The 19,978-nt window shown below is 34.8% G+C and overlaps 1 protein-coding gene and 1 long non-coding RNA gene across 3 annotated transcripts; both read left to right on the top strand.

Annotated features, from left to right (window-relative positions):
• The first annotated feature begins 742 nt into the window (after positions 1 to 742).
• Positions 743 to 2,169, top strand: LOC145058148 (uncharacterized). The gene is made up of 4 exons (XR_013686238.1): positions 743 to 1,083; positions 1,359 to 1,428; positions 1,506 to 1,610; positions 1,942 to 2,169. It is a non-coding gene; the product is annotated as an uncharacterized LOC145058148 (long non-coding RNA).
• Positions 2,170 to 4,004: 1,835 nt separating this feature from the next.
• On the top strand, positions 4,005 to 8,415 carry LOC145059096 (uncharacterized). 2 transcript variants are annotated; one of them, XM_079006962.1, is made up of 7 exons: positions 4,005 to 4,193; positions 5,796 to 5,832; positions 6,139 to 6,604; positions 6,682 to 6,750; positions 6,881 to 7,189; positions 7,654 to 7,761; positions 7,851 to 8,415. In XM_079006962.1, exons 1-5 carry the CDS (start codon positions 4,059 to 4,061, stop codon positions 6,915 to 6,917), a joined length of 744 nt encoding a protein of 247 aa, XP_078863088.1. In that variant the 5' UTR covers positions 4,005 to 4,058; the 3' UTR covers positions 6,918 to 7,189; positions 7,654 to 7,761; positions 7,851 to 8,415. The 2 variants fall into 2 exon arrangements, with proteins under 2 accessions (XP_078863088.1, XP_078863087.1); XM_079006961.1 differs by having other exon boundaries at positions 6,682 to 6,808.
• The last annotated feature ends 11,563 nt before the right edge of the window (positions 8,416 to 19,978 follow it).

The raw sequence follows: 19,978 nt of genomic DNA, 5'->3' as shown, positions 1-19,978 counted from the left end.
AATTAAAATCCGTAGCTAGTTTACTACAAATAACGCTACAAGTTTTTTTGTTGTAGCTAGTTCTCTATGAAACCTATTACAAAATCCATGTATGTAGCTAGTTGGCTACATAATTAGCTACAAAATAAAACTCCGTAGCTAGTTAGCTATGGAATTAGGATCCATAGCTATTTTGCTAGGAAAATTTGCTACAAAATAAAATTTTGTAGCTAATCTATTATGGAATTTGTTACAAAAAGATGAATTTACAAAATAGCTACAAAATCAAAATCCATAGGTATTTGGCTACGGAAAATTTCGTAGTCAAATAGTTACGAAATATGTTTCCGTAGCAAAATATAGAAGATTATTTTAAAATATATACTAAAAATTCACAATTATCTTTGAAAACTCAACAACAAAAATAAAATATTATTTTTAATTGTTTTGAAAATTTAGTTATAACATAATTTCTACATTATAAATATTCTTTAATTTTTAGATTTTGTTGACATACACTTGCTAATTTTCATAAAATAATATTATCCCCATATTTTTTAGGCTTTGAAAATAATTACCCCTAAATCCAAATTTATTTACCCAGCTTGTACCAGCTTTTTCTAAAAAAAAAAAAATTAATTTGTTTTATTTTGGTTTTTTAGTAAAAAAAGAAAAGAGAGAGAATCATTTGATGAACTTGAACCATGATCGTTTGGTTCAATGTTTTATTAAGGGTAAAATAGTAAATTCATACAAACCTACTTCCTCCCAACCCCAAATCAGAGGTATCACGTTCAAAAATATCCCGTTCAAATCCATCACCGGACGCCGATCGCATCTCTCCCTCTCTCGACTTGCCGCCGCTGTTGCTCAGCCACCCATCACGCCGGTCATTAAAATATCAAAGGAAGCTATTTGGTAAAAATACCTGTAATATGCCTATTTGGGTCAAATACAAGCATCTTTTCAAGCAAATCTAAAGCTCCTGTGGATCGCATCTCTCCCTCGCTTCTTAGAAACCCAAAACTTGCCTCATCAGGTGAACCAATCAGCTAATAACAAAAATCAAATCCACCCTGCAATTGTTAAGATCAATCAATCAAGGTACCCTTTGATATTTATATTCTTTTAATAATGATTATAAAGTTTTGTACAAAATGTATAAAGACTGGAACAGGATACGTTTTAGGTATTTAGTTGATTGCACTTTCGTCAAATATATGTTGCTTGTGAACATAGATGGTCCAGCTGGAGATTTTGATTTTGTCATATATATTGCTGCAAGATTGTTAATTTACATGTTTACATCTCTTGATTTGTTCAATTTACATTTTCCTTTAAAAACTTATAAATATCACTTAAAATAATAATATTTGCAGATTAAGTGGATATGCCCAACTGATCCTACTCGCCATGTGACTGTTCTCGGTGGATTTTCTTGCACTACATGTAAGATATCAAGATTTAAACCATAAATAATCTAATTTTAAAATATTATTTTAATGATAATTTTTGTTCCATAACAGGGTTTGATGAGGGAGAACTCTCAGAAGATGGCCCAAATGATGTTGAAGGTTTAGATGCTTCAGTATCACACATAGCAAACTTGTTATCAACGGAGCCCACTGATGGTATAAAGTTTCTAACTTTTTTGTTTCCCTGATATTGATTACATATATTGTGAATACCCTTTTCGTTTCATTTCATATTTGTTGTATTTTATTCAATCTTTATGCAAATATAGTTCTATTATGGGCAAATTACAAAAACACCATGATGTTTACCTTTTCCAATCAAACTATAAAGGTTTCAGATATTATTCCAAATCAACCAACCATTTTGACATGTTACGTTAGGTTTCACCTGTGATAATTTCCAGATTTTGATTTTGTCAAATATATTACTTTTTTGGCAACTTTAAAGGCCTTGAGGTTATGTTTTGGTTTTGTTTTTGACATGCAGGGGTTATTGAGCATATCTGGTTGAATGCAGAAGAGAGTTGTTTTGTTTTTTGTTGTTTTGATCACAGCCATTTACTGCATAAAATTGTAACATCTGTTTGTTTAAATTTCTCATGAAATAGTTTTATTACATGTTACAGAAGTGAAATTGTGCATTAACATGGAGAATAATACTATCCAGGCCTATGAAAACCTTATGATAAATTTAAATTGAAAATCTTTGACTTTATATGTTTTTATTTTTTAAAGATTAAATACCTTCATCATCACTTTTGTTGTCTAAATCAGCATCATCAGCATCTGCAGTGCGTGGAACAGTCCGGTCCTCAACTTCTCTCCTTGATCCTAAGTATGGATAATATTTAAACAGATGAAAGCAATCAAAACATCAAGTTATTAGATGCAACCAAATTGATACAATCAATCACATACACAAGTCAACACTAACTAATATTACATTACAGATGAAAGATAAAGAGTCTTCAGATGTGATTTTACCACCATAACCCTTGTATTTAGATGAGAAGTGTCTCCGCTCACGCTCCACCAACTCCTCTTTCAGGTCTCTCCTTTCTAGTTCATCCTGGGTGTCCTGACCATCCTTTCAGTAGCAACAAACACCAATCAGTATTGAAAACTAAAAAGATTAATCTCCATTCTGCAATTTCATCAAGTTTCGTATGCAAGATTAGTATGCAGATACTAATTTTAGACAACTTAAAGTAGAATACAATATATGGATTTCTCAGTTTCACACTCTAAAAGTATAAATCATGTTAATATGATTAATAGTAATTATTAGTAATGAAAGTTTCTCTTTCTTTATCAGCTAACTTAACCATCTGCACCACTTTAGACCTGTATGCTACTTTTACAAGCTCTTTGTCTGTAATAGCTAATCTCTTAAAGGCAGCAACAAGTGACTTGTATGGATGTTCTATATTTAGAGCAAAGGACATAATCGACATTTTTTTAAAGTAGGGTGCTATATTACACACTTTTTTGAGAGTAGGTTGTTCTATCTTGACGAGGAATGGAATCTCACATTCCAACTCCGGAGGAATCCACAAACCAAACACATCCTAAGATTCATGTTTTTATTTTACCGGAAGAAAAGATTATTGTTTTTTTTCCATGTCTTTTTTAAAAATCCAAGCTTAATTGGTAGGCAAAAATATGATGTGGAAATACAAAAAGTATCTTCAATAATAATAATGTAAAATATATTTTTAACATTTGCTTATAATCATGCTCATTTGAAATTATTAATCATGTTATTGTTTAAATTATCTAAGTTTATTTAAAAAAAATATATAATGATTTACAAATTTATTTAAAAAATATATAACATTGATTGTGTTTGTGTAACTCCACATATCCGTCTATCACCATCAAAAAATGTAATAATGTCTGAATGGTTTGCTATTTAGTGTACAACTTCATAGAAAAGAATCTAGGTTGTAGATGTCTTTTTTCATACATTGTAAGGACATCTTCCCACCTTCCAATCACCTACAAAATTACATATTTCTCATTATTACTTTACTTTTACTTTACTACACAAGAAAAAAAATAAGAAATTACAGAGTGAATAAATAAATACCTTGACTTTGTTGTCATCATACATCATCCACTGTTGATGATCATGACTGTAGGCAAAGCAATGGTAGTGCTGCCCATAATAACACACCAAAAAAATAATAAAATAGGACCCAAAGACACACGTGAAATGCTTTGAGAATGACTCCATTATCATTATCTTTATGTTTCTATTTCATTTGAATTTAATAAAATAATTGAAATAATTGTATAGTCAAAGATTATTGATTATGATTTATATGTGTAGATCCTTTCAATTAAAAAAATTCTAACAAATATATGACCTTAAAGTCCGATTCTCTACCCCTAATATTTAATAAAAAAAAGAGTTCGAAAGGGAATTTGACCATACAATGGAAACTCTTATAATTCAAAGTCATAACCGAAGGAAATAAACGGAATTTGACCATACAATGGAAACTCTTATGTTTAGTATTTTTTTTAAAAGCGATGTTTGTTATAAGCGATGTTTGACTTTCTGCAACTCCTAACATTAATCAAATAAATGGGTCAGATCACATGACCCAAACAAGTCTTCTTCCCCAAATCAGAGGTATCGGATCAAACTTTTCAATCGCCGATCGCATTCCTCGTTCCCCAAACGGTTTATCGATTGGAGCTCCTCTCACTCTCGATCGTCTCCATCTCTACCAGGTAACATTCTTCTCTCTTCTTTTTGCTCCATTTTCTCGTTCTATCATCCAATGACTCGAAGGATAATGATCTCTCCATTAGATTATTCAACATAAATTGAATTCAATTTTTGTTTTTAATTTGATAGTTACAGAGCTTAACGTCGGTATCTTTTAACTTATCACTGATTCAAAAACCCTAGAAATCAAATCTTAGTAGCGTTCTCCTGTTGTAACTTTATTTGTTTTGCAATCGATTATCTACTTGCAATGCATATTAATCTTGCTTGTTCTGCAACATTTGATGCGATTTTAGCAGCATATGCAGCCACGTTAGCAACAGAAGCAGCAGTTGCAATGGAAACAACTGAAGAAGCTAGTTTTGCTTCATCATCTGAAGCCAAACCACAACTCTTTTGTCTTTCTAATTGACTCCATACATGTTGCAGTGTGTGACTGCAACAGCAACATGTTCTGCAGCTTCTGTTGCTTGTAGTTTGGACTCCTTAATTTTGGTCATGATTTCCTCTTTGGTTACAGTCTTCTCTGTGTTTCGGTCAACAGGTTTAGGTTGACCATAATTAGACTTTTGATCGGAACTGTTAAGAAGAGTGCACATATGTCTTTTCTATAGCAAGTGAATTGAATTATGATGGTCTTGAACTATTGGTTAAAATTTTGACAAACAGAAAAAATTTGGGGTCATGTTTTTATGTAAATGCTGATTATAGTCTTCTGAGATCTTTTACCATGTTTGATTAGTGGCTTCTTGTCTTTTCATCATGACAAACATTTTTTGTCTTGTTATCTTGCTGATTTAATTTGAAAACATGCGATGCGAGTGGATTAGACTCCAGTCCTTCCTGGTGTGTTGCCACTCATGGCTTTTCTGTTAATCCTTGTAGTGGTAAAAGATGAAAGGAGCTCTGTTTATTTTGATCAATGTTTCTTTTCTTAGCCTAATCACCTTATGGCTGATTTAATTTGAAAGCCTAGTGGTACGTTTTTTTAACATGTTTTGCAAGAAAGAACACATGGTTGGGTGCCAAATATCATGGTCCATCCATCTTGACAATCAAAATTCTGGTTTTTCTTTAATTTTTATTTACATTTTGTTTTTTAGGTTCTGTCATGATGAACGTTTTGTCTTGTTCTCTTGATGATAGTAATTGTCACAATGTCGGATCTAGTTTGAAGGGTCAATGATATTTGACCTACAGGTTCTTGTATATATGTAGGTTTTGTAGAAAGAACAACCAAAAATAGTCGATCCATCCTTGCAGCTGGATTAGTACCATATTGCTGCCTCCTTTAAACCTTAATCCTTCGTTCTTAGTTCTTATATATATATATATATATATATATATATATATATATATATATATATATATAATGTGCTATAATGACCTCATTTCTTCTAGATGTATGGCATTTTGAATGCTATAATGAGCTGATGTGTATACTATCTAGACATCCATTTTTCTATTCCTAACATTCCTTTGAACTATGTTATAATGTGCTAAGTTGGTGAAGGGTAAAACGGTCATTTATCATACTCAAATAGTCTTTATGTATGCAATATTAATTAAAGGCATGAACTGTTTCAACTTTTTCTTTGTTCCAGGTTCCAATCCACTCCACTCCATTCCAATCCAATCCAGGTGATAACAAAAGCATCATGTTTAAGTTTTGTGCTTTATCTTTTATACTTACTATGACATTGTAAGTTGTTATTTTTTTCATTTTTAAATGCAAAAAATAACAATTTACTTTCATTAACGTATATGCATTATACTTTTAGTTTTTGTATTTTTCAAAGTAAAAAGTAGGATGCTAAAATAAATAAGCAAACAAAAGTACATTGGTATTTCAAAGTAAAAAGTAGTATGCTTAAATTTTTAGTAAGATATTTCTATAATATTTGTGATCTAACAGATTTATAACTTCCTAACTTTTTAAAATTTCAGGGAAGATGTCACAATTCTTCTTATTAAGAGACACATTGAAACGAAAGCAACATACAAGTGTACGTTTCATAAACAAACGCACCGATGATGCAAAATCTTTTGGTAATATATCTGCCCCATTGTCTACATCAACATTGTCGTCAACATCATCTCGTACCACATTATCATCTGTTGGTACTGTATCTGCGCCAACATTTGTTTCACATGTTGGTGCCACATCATCAACACATGCATCATCCATACCTACATCATCCAACCAGTCTTCCTTACCTACATCATCTACCCAATCATCTGTACCTACATCTATCCAATCATCTCCACCTGCATCTACTACATCATCTGTACCTAGATCCACAACAAATTGTAGTAAATCGGTTGAGGAAAATGTTGGTGTTCAACATCTAGGGTATTTACTTGGATCTACAGGACTGGATGGGCGTCTATATATTGGAGTGCGAGATAAGGAGTAAGTTAAAATTCTTACATTTTTATCAACATTGAGCTTCATGAATTTTACAATGCGGTTGATTTTTTATTTTGTAGGTTATTTCCTTCGGGCCCATGTTCTTCCATTATCTATGAATCTTTTGGTGAAAGAGCTGGTTTAAATGGGTATAGTTGGGCAACTTTAAGTGATGAGACAAAACTCCTTTATTGGGACGAGTTTCATGTATTTATCTCGTTTATGCAATTATTAGGTACTCATTAACTAAAAAACTCATCTATATATTTTGTATTGTAGAAAAAGTGTCATTGGGATGAGGCAAAAACTCCCTTAGTCCAAGCTTGTTGGGAAAATAAGGCAAAGGAAAGATATAGACAATATATCTACAATATAAGCTCAAAATGGAAAAAGTCGACTCTAAAAAAAAACCAGTTTATATAACATCAGAAGTGTGGACATCCTGGACTGCAAGATGGAATACTGAAGACTTCAAGAAGAAATCAGAACAAAACAAAAAAAAATAGGCGTAGAGGTGTAGCCGATGGACAAGCCCTTTCTACGCATACCGGTGGATCGGCTTCTCATTCCAAGATTGCTTCTGATTTAGTAAGTACTTATTTAATTTTATATTATAGCAATCTACTTTCATTTAGAAATACCATTATTTAGTTCTATTTTGATTTTTATAAGGACTAAGCCTAAATACATAAAATAGCAATCTACTTTTTTTAGTTGTATGTTATAGTTTTTCTAGTTCCATTTTTATTTTTAAAAGGACTAAGCATAAATACATAAAATAGCAATGTACTTTCATTTAGTTGTATGTTATAGTTTTCTAGTTCCATTTAGTTGTATGTTATTTTATTTTTCATTTTTAAAGAGTGGAGCCTAAATGCAAAAAATAGCAATCTACTTTCATTTACTTTTGCATCATAGCAATCTAGTTCCATTTTGATTTTTTAATGGGTTTAGCTTAAAAGTAAGTTGCTATTTTTTCATTTTTAAATATCTAAGCCTAAATGTAAAAACATCAATCTACTTTAATATTATTTTTTTTTGTATATATGTAGAAGAAGCTTTGGGGACATGATCCGGCACACCATGAACTATTCTTGTATACACACACTAAGAATCACGATGGAGTGACTTTTTTAGTTGACAAAGCTAAAAAAATTCATGTAAGTTTTATTTTTAATAATTTCATGTAAATTTTATTTTGATATTTTTTTTGTATAAGTTTTATCTCAACACAATTATAAAATTATAGGATGATTTTAAGGAACGATGTGATCGGTTGGAAGCAATAAGAGAGGAAATTGATGAGGACAAACTATTTTATGATGTTGTTGGGGGACACGATCGAAAAAACAGATTATATGGATTTGGCTCATATGGAAAGCGCATTCGTTATAGTAAAGGATCTTCTGAAATGCATTGTGAACAATACGAGGATAATAATGCCGAGACAAAAGTCGAGATTGAGAATTTGAAGAAGTTAGTTGAGACGCAACGCGAACAATATGAGGATATTCAACAAAAATATGAGGATGTTCAGCAAAAATATGAGGATGCTCAGAAAAAGAATGTGGAGTTTCAGCAGAAAAATGTGGATGTTCAAGCAAAGTTTGAACAACAACTCGCACAAGCAATGAATGTCATTAACACATTGAGTGAACAGGTCAAAAATTTTATTAATCAATGATAGAATATTATGTATTAAATAATGTTTTACGTTAAATTTGTAGCGACTTTTGATTTTGAAAGATGTATCTTTTGATGTATTGGATATTTCTTTTAGTTTCTATAGAATTATTTTGTTATTTTTTCTTTTATATTAATTGTATTTTTGTAAATTGATATAATAAGTCAAATTAAATAACCGAATTTTATAGAAAGAATGGTATGGAACGATTGTTATGGAATTGACTACAAAAAAGTTGTTACGAAATTTGCTACGGAACGAATGGCTACGGAATTTGTTACGGAACGAATAGCTACGGAATTTGCTACGAAACAATTAGCTACGAAATTTGCTATGGACCAAATGGCTACGGAATTTACTACGGACCAAATGGCTACGGAATTTACTACGGAACAATTAGCTACGAAATTTGCTACGGACCAAATGGCTATGGAATTTACTACGGACCAAATGACTACGGAATTTGCTACGGAACAATTAGATACGGAATTTGCTATGGACCAAATGACTACGGAATTTGCTACGGAACAAAATAGATACGGAATTTGCTACAGAATTCATTATTACGGAATTGTGATGGAATTGTGTTGTAGTTGAAATGCTACGGATAGATGTCATAGCAAGGACCATAGCAAAATTGCTACGGAACTATAATTTCGTAGTTAAACATTTTGCTACAAGAAATTTTACTATGGAATCTCATTGGCAAATTCCGTAGCAACTTCCGTAGTTATTTAGGTTTAGCTACGAAATTACATCATTTTGCTACGGAATTTTTCCGTAGTTAAATCGAAATTTTCTTGTAGTGAATGTTATCATTACCGGAAATAATATTGAACAAATACAACAAATCAAGAATCAGTTAGATAAAGCTTTCAGTATCAAAGATTTGGGCCAGTTAAAGTATTTCCTTGGCATAGAAGTTGCTAAGACTGAAAATGGGCTCGTTTTAAGCCAAAGGAAGTATGTGCTCGATATTCTTCAAGATAGTGGCATGCTTGGTTGCAAACCAAGCAACTTTCTGTTGAACAGAATATAAAGCTTGATCGAGGTGAGAATGAAGAAAAAGTTGATCCAAGTCAATATCGACGGATTGTAGGTAGGTTGTTATATCTTCAAGCTACAAGACCAGATGTCACTTATTCGGTGAATATTTTGAGTCAATTTGTCGCCGATCCAAGACGCAACCACTTGGATGCTTTACATCGAGTCCTACGCTACTTAAAGGGGACTGCTGGACAGGGAGTGCTCCTACCTAAAGATGGACACCCACAATTGACGGCCTTTTTGTGACTCTGATTGGCTTGGTTGTCCATACACGAGGCGCTCCCATACCGGGTATCTCATTATGCTTGGTGGGGCCCCTATTTCATGGATGACGAAGAAGCAGTCAGTGGTTTCACGGTCATCTGCAGAGGCAGAATATCGAGCTATGACATCTACAGTTAGTGAAATTCTTTGGATTCGTTCGCTTTTAAAGGATTTACAAGTTCACATCACATCTCCTACATATTTGTTCTGTGACAATCAGGCAGCCTGACACATTGCCAACAATCCTGTGTTTCATGAAAGGACGAAACACGTCGACATGGACTGTTTCTTTGTCCGTGAGCGTGTTCTTTCTAAAGAAATACTGCCATTAAGGATTGATAGCAAGTTACAAGTTGTTGATTTACTCACTAAAGGCCTTGGTTCAGCTCAATTCAATTTTTTACTTGGCAAGATGGGCATTATTGACTTGCACACTCCATCTTGAGGGGGAGTATTGGATATAGTTTATTAGCTGTCATTACTTTATCTTTACTAGTTTATCTATTCCCGTATTCTAGATTAGTTTGTTATCATTGGATCTTTGTAACCTATATTAAGCCTCTTTTGGTGTATTGAATAAGCAGCTAAACATTATTCCAAACTCTACATCATCGGTTCTTAGAGATCACGTCTACCCTCATCCATCGAACTTCCACCGAAGATTATTAGTAAATCCTCGATAAACCCTAATTCTTTTTTTTTTTCTGTTAAAATGTTTACTTTTTTAACAATGTTGTCTTTAGATCATGATGTTTTCAATTATAGGTTGTGTGATTCCGGAGAAAAATGGAGGATGGACAGCAAAGCAAGAAGCATCAGAAGATTTCTTAATCGGCATTTTTGACCTAAAAGTACTGCAGAAAACATCTAACTGATCAAAACTAATCCAGATTTTCTCTATTGCATTTTGAAAAAATCTTGTTAAACCACAACATGATATAACAAAATGTAAATAGAGTACCACCAAATGCTTTCCTGCAAACCAAACTACAAATTGATAGCGGATTGTTGAAGTTGGTGTGCTTTCCAGCTTTCAAAGACACAACTTTCATGAATGTACTTGGGTTCATGTGTTAGTGTACATGAAAATATGTAGGTGATATGGGAGCTTATTACTGATATAGGGAGGATTTCATATGGTATTGTGCAGTTGTTAGTGTACTCTGATTTAAGCTCATTGTTGATATAAATAGACTAGGTATGTATCAGTTTTGTCCTTAAAGTATATTTCTTTTTTGCTCTGTTGGAACAATATTAGACAATATTCTGGATATAGAGTGTTTATAAGATAGCATGTACAAATGGAGGGCATGAGTGAGATTAGCTAGAAACATTGGATTAAAACACTTGTTGCCCACTTGCCCTTTTCACAAACCACATCGTTGAATAGTGCTACTCATGAGATAATTAATAAATTGTTGCGAATATTTTTCTTTTGTTTCAATGTGCTGATTCAAGAACTTAGTTGTGGTTTTTGTCAGGGTAAAGAGAAACCATTTTTCACACTTGGAACTGGTGTAGGTGTTAAGGACTCTCTTCATAGAGCAAATGTTGACCAAAAAACTGAGGAACAAGATTTGAATGGTATCCTTGATGTTGTTCTTGAAAATTTCAAGCCCATAAAGGAAAACGAATATACTATCTCTTAAAATCAAGCAGAATCCCAGATTCAATGTAGTACTATCATTCATGTGAAAGAAGAATTCCAGATTCAAGATTCAATAACAAGCAGAAAGTCATTTGGAGGTCTGTCATCAATGCATTGCTTTTCTTTCTTTTCTTTCTTTATTCTTTTTTTTTCCATTTATTCAAAACGTTAGCTAAACAACAAAATCCCTTTTTAGTCAATTTACATTTGGGTGTTTTAATGATGACAAGGGTTGCTTGGAAAACCACCTGCTCCAAAGGGTTTAGTTGTTCTGGGAGTTGAACGAAAGCCAAAGCAAACAAAACATCAGAAAGAAGAAACCAATGCCTCTTTATATTCACTGTAAGTATCACATTTATAAAGAACAAATTTTGATAACAGGTATGAAATATTGTATTGCTAAATGCAAGAAATAGCAACTTACTTTCATTTTCTTTCTATTATAGTATTCTACTTTTATTTATTTTTTATTTTTTTCGTATTATGGCATTGTATTTTCATTTTTTTTCTTACTACAACATTATACTATGAAACAGCTACCAATGTATATCAGTGAAAATTTCATTGTATTTGAGGTAGATTTTTTGAAGTCTGATTGGGTAATAGGCACAAATGAATGAAAGTGCCTTGTTGATTCTTGCATTAAGTAATGTAAGCAGTTTTGTTTTGACAAACAGATGTGGGTGGGAGTGAGTGGTGGGACAGTAGGTTTTAAGTTTTAATGGTGTAACACTTAGTTTTCAAAGTGCTTTGTTACTCGGGGTTGTGGCCCAATCATCAGTTGTCATAGGGTTTAGGGCTTCGGGAAAGGAATGATTTAGCCCATTTTGGATGTAGTTGCCATGGTTTAAGTGATCCAAGTGTGCGATTGTGTCTTCGGAGGCCAATACTATAATTGTAATTTGAGATTTCGACCTTTTATAGATTTCGGGTTCTTTTTTGGGAAGTTTTTAGGAAAAGATGAGTTGTTAGAAGCGTAGGGCTTCTTGTCACCTTTCTTCGGATATAAAGTTCATCGGAAACGAACTTAGAATGAGGGAGTTACGGTACTTTAAAGGTTTTGGCAAAATTAGCCCCTAATGGAAATACTTGGTAGATCAGTCCCATGCATGCAAGGATGCATGTACGTGTTCAACGTGGTATACCAAGCGTATGAAGGTGAATGATCATGGGTGGTTATTGAGTACGTCGGGCGTAGAAAGGGATACACGGGCCGTACACCCTTCATACCAAAACCCTAATATCTCGACTTGTGACCTATATAAGCAGCATTATATCCTTCCTTGGGTCATTTCAGATCAGCCCCCACCCCTTTTTGCATCATAGAAACCCTATAGTGCCTTGAATGAGCTTTTGGAGCTTGGAGAAGAGTGTTCATGGTGATTTGTATAAGAGAAGAAGAAAGTTGATGACTCATTTCCTGGAGGAAGCTTGTAGATCCAGAAAATTCTCATCTTTTGCAATCTGTTGGAGGTAAAAAGCTTTGATCTTGTCTTCTCATTTCATAGATCCTCTTTTGGGGTTGTTCTTAGCCATTTTAGCATCTTTTGGGTGGATCTTGTGAGCTCTAGTTATTTTAGAAGTTGATATTGTGGATCTAGACGTTTTAAGAGTCCCAAAGGCATAAAAATGCAATCTTTATGATTTATTTCGATTCATGCATTTGTTAAGACCTTTCATTAAGCTCTTTTAAGCTCTAGAGTCCAATTAAGCCATGTATGTTAGTAAAGTTGCCAACTTTACTTGAAAAGTCACCTTTAGGAGTCAGACTGGAGAGTTGGAGCAAGGGCTGAAGTGGTTAATTACTTATTGGAAAAGTTTAGTATTCAGAGGAGTACGTTGGGTGTACCTAACTCATACTCTGTGCGTACTGGCCTAAAGGGGTGTACGCTGGGCGTACCAGCTGAGTACGAGGGGCATACTCGACCAAAATGAACTTTCTTGGATTATTGACTTTTTGGGCCTCGAACCTTGGACCAAGAGTTGACTAGGGTTGACCATTCAATATTTCAGGCCTTTTTAGATATTGGGCCTTCTTGGGTTAGACCCATTTAAGATTGGGCCTTATTAGACCTTGTGGGTCATTTCGGGTTTGGGCTATTATTTGGGTTTGTGGATTATTGGACCAGCTAAGGAGGTATGTTTGGATTGGGAATAGGTTATTGGGCTTTAGGGTAAGGCCCATGCAAGGGTTTGGGCCCAATTTGGAAAATTGGACCATTAGTGGGCCTTTATGGGTTTTAGAGTTTTGGGCTTGGGTCTTAGTTATGAATCTTTTTGGGCCAGGGGTAAAATGACCAAAATGGTCATTTTACCCCAAGTATGGATTATGGATCATGGGTTGTGACCCAATTACTAATTGGGTGGTATTTTGGTATTGATATCTCGAGGAGTTGCCAAGGTAGCAACTAAGGATTTCTTGCAACAAACTTCAGCAGTATGAGGTGAGTTACCTTCTTGTATGAGTGGGTCGAAGGCACCAATGTCGGCCCACTAGTAGTTGTTGTAGTAGAGATGATTGTCTTTGTAATAATTGTCTGGTTTGCCACTATCTGTTATGTTTTATGTGCTTACTTGTTACGATGTTATGTGGTAGTGGTAGGGGTGAAATAAACCCAGTATCTAGTTGAAATAGACCGAAGGGGATGCCAACACCTTGATATGCTCGACAGTATCTGGTTGAAATAGACCGAATGGGAGGCCAACACCTAGATATGCTTAGCATTATCCGGTTGAAATAGACCAAAGGTGTCACACCCCCAAACCGAAACTGTGGAAACGTTCGGGGGCGGAGGACGTAATGTTCAGTATCACAAGACATGTATCATAAAAAATCAAAGTAACAAACAACCATTGTATTAATATTAAAGTGTTTACAAAGTAGTGATTCACAAAAGATCGAATCCAAAAGTAAATAATAAAACAAGACATGAAGCTACTATGCTCCATCTTCTGAATCCCATCACGCGTACCTGTCTACTGGTTTTCCTGAAAATACAAGTTATTTTGAAAGAGTAGATCAACATTTAAGCTGGTGAATTCATAAGTATTTTAGTGATGTATTAGTAAGTTGAAAGTTCTTTTAGAAAAGTTCGCACGTTCCTCCAGAAGATCATATACCTTATGATATGATGAAAGATAAGTATAAATGGCTCTACAATCCTTTCTATGAGTACTAAAGGAATATAAGTTATATAGAATACAGATCAACCAAACAATCGATTGTGTGAATCTGCCCTAAGCCCACAACCAAACAAGGAACAGGGAATGAGGCGGAAGTCACACGTCCCATTGTTTGTTAGATCTTTACTGTATATAACCCTGGTGCATTCATTTGGTTCTCACGAAGTTAATTGTAATAGTTCATTTATATTTGATGAAAACATTCTTTAAGAAAACCCTTATTTCTTTTAGTAAAAATGGTAACCACAATAGTTCCTTCTATAATCACTTAGTTTATACTAGCTATATATAATCTAATATCGAACAAATATTTAATTGTGTGAATCTACCCTAAGCCCGCAACCAAACAAGGAACAGGAAGTAAGGCGGAAAGCACACATCTAACTATATGTCGGATATTACATATATATAACCCTGATGTGTAAACTAATGTATTATAGAATTAACCACTTAAGGTCCTTTAAGTTGTACTGGTTTAATAAAATGGATTAAACCTTTCACTAATAAGTTTTTAGTTTAGTTTACTCAATGTTCTATCTGAAATTATGTTTTTTGTACTAGAAAACGGTGTATTGAATTTGTATACTATGACTTGACCTATACCTGATACTCCTTATGATTACTTGGTGTATACGGAATATATATATATATATATATATATATATATATATATATATATATATATATATATAGTCAAGATCGAATAGATAGTAGACTGGCTGCATCTGCTCTAAGCCCACAACCAAACAAGGAACATGAAATGAAGCGGAAGGCACACAACCTACTATATGATAGACTTGATTAATATAGATCCCTGATGTATCTACTGAGGAATCATAAAGTTAGCATTATAGGACCCTTTCTAATTGAATGTTCATGTTACGAGTATGTTATGTGTTTTATTTATTATTGTCCGGTACTTTGTAGATGTACCCTTTATAAATAATTCCTCTATCATACTCGTCTTTGCTAACCTCGGTACGTTGTATTTGTACCTTTGTTAGTGTAAAACCGATAGGATGTATTACCTCGTGTTTGCTAACCCTGGTACATGGTATTCATACCTATGTTAGTACAAACCCGACATCGTGTTTGCTAACCCCGATACGTGGTATTCGTACCTTTGTTAGTACAAACCCGGTATGGTGTATTTTGTATATATTTATGTGTTTTATTTATTATTGTCCGGGACTTTGTAGATATACCCTTTATAAATAATTCATGTATCATACTGATAGCTTATTTTATTTCCTTATTTTTATTAGTTTATTTTAGATTTTTAGCTCTTTTTATTAGTATTGCATTATATTTTAATTAATTTCTGTATCATGGATCGTATCGAGGACTTGTTATGTTGCATGAGGAATTTTGCAGGGTTTTGGAGCTTTTTGTGATTGTGTATTAGAGTGAACACGGCTTAGTGGGCTCCCGAGGCATTGTTGGGCTTGGCGGAATCAAAGAAGAAGAATTGGGATTTTAAAGTTGATGGCTTGGATTATTTGGGCTTGTGAAGATGGATCATAAATTTCTAATTTTGGGTTTGGAGCATCCATTTGGTAGCTAAATGATGATTGGTGGATTCAAATTACATGGAAAAGGGGGGGGGGGACCGAAGGAATCTTTGGTAGTGGAAGGGTGGAGTAGTGGAATGGTGGACCAATGGCAACACAACAGCGTTTGCGCGGATGGAATTTTCGTCGCGCGGGTACCCGTGCAACTGCCCAGTTTGGGCATTTTGGTCATTTGGCACACCATAACCTAGGGGGATCAGATCTAGAGGCTCATTGACGATTTTTCACCATTGGAGACCTGCAAGAGGCGATTTTAGGAGCTAAAAACCATTTCCTTTCATCTTTCCAAATCATAGGTAGTTTCTTTATGCAATTAGATTATTGTTCTTGTTATTTTGTTGCCATGAGTGGGTAATACTCTTATTTGGTTGACTTTGGCTGAAAACCAATGAATGTTTGTGGGTTTTGAAGGATTTATGTTGATTATCAATTTATTCCATGTTTATGATTCTAGTTTGCAATTCTTATGCTTATTTGATGCTTTGATCATGAGCTTAGTAATTGAATGAGCAATTGTTGATTTGTTTCTTTGATTTTGCATTAGATCATTGAATTTATCTAGAACAAAAGCTTTATGATGGTAGAAATCATCTCTAGCTTATGAATCATAACTCCTTTATGGATGTGTAAGCATTTGACATCCTCTAGGAATTGGGGATTCCTTCATTCTTAAGGCTAATTGATTTCTTGGGATAAATTGCTTCAATTGACCCTTGATCTTAATTAAGAAGGTGTGTTGTGGGCTTCCCCAACCTCCATACTACCTATGAGGAATCTTGGCATCTCATGCTTCATGATTGCTATAACCAATTTGGGATGAAGGATAAACTTTGTATTAGATCCTAATGATAAACACATAAATGTTCATTGTGTTGAATTGCCATAGTTAACCAATTATTCCCAACCTTTGAGCATCTTATCAACTTGCTTAATTGCAAGATTTTTAATTATTCAAGTTTTTTTTAGTTTTCAAGGAATCAAACACCCCCCCCCCCCTTTTTAGTCTAATTGTAGTTAATTAGTTAATTACACTAGTTCTTTTGGATTGCATTGGTGATTGAATACAACCATTTTCCCGAGGATCGATACCCCTTTTTACCATTATATTACATTTTATTTGCAAACAAAGGGTGTAATTTTCTTGGTGGGCTTGACATCCCACCAAGTTTGGACGTCATTGCCAGGGAATTTGGTTATTGTTATTTGATTGTTTATGCCTAGGTCTACAAGAACCGGTGAACTACTCTACAATCTGGAAATTGAAAAAGAAGCAAAAAGGTTGAAAAAGTTAGCAAAACAAGCAAAGCAACAACAACTTGTTCAAGCTTCTTCATCAGCTCCGCTAATCAACATAGAAGATCAAGTGCATACTTCAAGTGATACCGACACCGAACCGAGTTCTCCAATTGTTGGTCAATCCTTTGAAGACATTCCTTTTGAAAACTACATAGCCATGAATCACACTCCACCTCACAATCCTAACCCAAACAATCAAGACACCAATACCCCACCCCAACCACCAAGACAACAACAACAAGAACCTCTCATTGATATGCCACTTTGGAATCAAGCCCCTCCTCAAAACCAACCCAATTACCAACCACAAAACCAAAACTTCCACTAAAACAACCAACCTCAAAACAATGCCTTTCAAGTTCAACAAGTACATTACCCAAATCCACCTAATTACCAACACCCTCTAATGCATCAACCCCCAATGTATCCACCACAACAACTCCCTTATCACCAATACCCTAACTACCAACCTTATCCACCATAAATGAACCACCAATACCCACCCTACCAACAATATCCCAATTACATGCAACAATATCCCAATCACCCCAACCCAGCCAATCCCCCTCAAGAGTTGACACTTAGACAAATGATGGAGACGGATGTTACTCACACACCTCTTGGTATTGTTTATCCCGCAAACCGCCGAGGAATTGAATTGAAGTCAAGTTTCATACATCAACTTACCAAGTTCCATGGTTTGGATAGAGAAGATCCTCAAAGGCATTTGAAGTCCTTTCAAATGATATGTGTTAGCATGTTGCCCGAAAATGTGACATTGGATGATTTCAAGCTAACCGCCTTCCCACTCACCTTGGAAGATAAAGCTAGAGAATGGTTATTCAACTTGCCACCGGGATCTATTCACACATGGGAAGAGTTACTCAAGGCCTTCAATAGCAAGTTCTATCCTACCTCCCGGATATCAAGTCAAAGAAGTGACATTTTGGGGATTCGTCAAGGGGAGAATGAGACTTTTCATGATTTTTGGGAGCGATTCAACAACTTGTGTACAAGTTGCCCTCAACACAACATTCCCGAACAACTACTTCTTCAACAATTTTATGAGGGAATGAATGACAAAGATAGGAGTATGATTGATGCTTCAAGTGGTGGTGGCATCTTCAACAAGACACCCCAAGAGATAAGATCCCTTTTTGGAACCATTTCTCAAAATCAACGAAACTTTGGAACCCGAAATGAAATGAAGAGAAATTCTCCACAAGTGGTTGGTGAAGTTAGCAACACTCAACACTTGGAATCAAAGCTCTTGGATTTGACTAATGTCCTAAGTCAAATGGTGGTGGGAAGTGGTCAACAATTGATGGTGTGTGACATTTGTGCAATGACGGGGCATTATACGGATAAGTGTCCCTCACTTAGTAATGATCTGGAAGATGTGAATGCAATGGGAGGATATCAAGGTCAACCAAGACCCATGTGATTTCAAAACAATTTCAACCCAAATTGGAGGAATAACCCAAACAACCCATACCCACCAAAGCAAAATCCACCAAACATTTTGATGAGACCCTAACATCCACAATACCCCTCCCAAAAACCTCCATATCCACAAACTTCTTTTAACCCTCCAAATTACCAACAACCTCCACAACAAGGCTAATCAAGTGGTAACAATCAAATGAGCCTTCAAGAACTCGTTACTTCTCTTGCTCAAAGCCAAAGCCAATTTCAACAAGAGACCAAGAACACCTTCTCAAACATTCAAGCACAAATCGGAGACTTGGCCATCGCTATCAACAAAATAGAACAAAGGGGTAGACTTCCATCTCAAACCAAGAAGAATCCCAATGTGAGTGCAATCACCTTGAAAAGTGGGAAAACACTTAGAGAAAGCAACCTCAAAAGAGTTTCAAGAGAAGAAGAAGATGAGGTTACCGTTGTTGAACCTTCGAATGTGGCAGTTCCTCCAAAAGAACCGGTTGTGCCAAACATTGGTGAACCCGACTCTTCCAACAAACCCATCAAACCATTGGTCATACCACCACCCTTCCCTTCCCGGTTAGCCTTTTCCAAGAAGATCATAGAGGAAGAAAATGAATTATTTGAAATTTTTGCAAGGTCCAAATCAACATTCCACTATTGAATGCTATTAAGCAAATTCCAAGTTATGCAAAATTCCTCAAGGATTTATGCACCAAGAAGAGAAAACTCAAGGTAAATGAAAAGATTCAAGTCAATGAAAATGTGTCTGCGGTTATCCAAAAGAAGTTACCTCCCAAATGCAAGGATCTAGGAATATTTTCTATCCCTTGTACCATTGGTGATTTGCATGTCGAAAGTGCCATGCTAGATCTCGGAGCCTCGATCAATGTGATGCCATATTCGGTTTTTCAATCTCTCAATGTTGGACCTTTGGAAGAAACTGGAGTAATCATTCAATTAGCAGACAAGTCAAGTGTGTCTCCAAGAGGAGTGTTGGAGGATGTGTTAGTACAAGTTAATCAACTTGTTTTTCCTGTGAATTTTTACGTCATTGATCTTGAAGAGAAAACTCCTTCCAAATCATCTATGATCCTCCTTGGAAGACCTTTCATGCATACCGCTTACACAGTCATTGATGTCCATAAAGGAAAGATAACTATGGAGTTTGATGGAGAAACCATCCACTTCAACATCTTTGAAGGAATGAGGTACCCTAGCAACATTTCTCCATTGTATCG

This window comes from Lactuca serriola, chromosome 6, assembly GCF_051521515.1.
Source record: "Lactuca serriola cultivar US96UC23 chromosome 6, Lser_US96UC23_V15, whole genome shotgun sequence".
Classification (NCBI taxonomy): Eukaryota; Viridiplantae; Streptophyta; class Magnoliopsida; order Asterales; family Asteraceae; genus Lactuca; species Lactuca serriola.
Note: the sequence above shows the minus strand (reverse complement) of the source record. Positions and strands in the feature narration are given on the sequence as shown.

Bases quoted from the DNA above. Each gene is read 5' to 3' on its own strand.
- LOC145059096 (XM_079006961.1), top strand. From the start codon at position 4,059: ATGACCCAAACAAGTCTTCTTCCCCAAATCAGAGGTATCGGATCAAAC. The intron at 5,833-6,138 runs GTGATAACAAAA...TTAAAATTTCAG, and splicing joins TCCATTCCAATCCAATCCAG to GGAAGATGTCACAATTCTTC. The intron at 6,809-6,880 runs GTATTTATCTCG...TTTGTATTGTAG, and splicing joins TTTATTGGGACGAGTTTCAT to AAAAAGTGTCATTGGGATGA.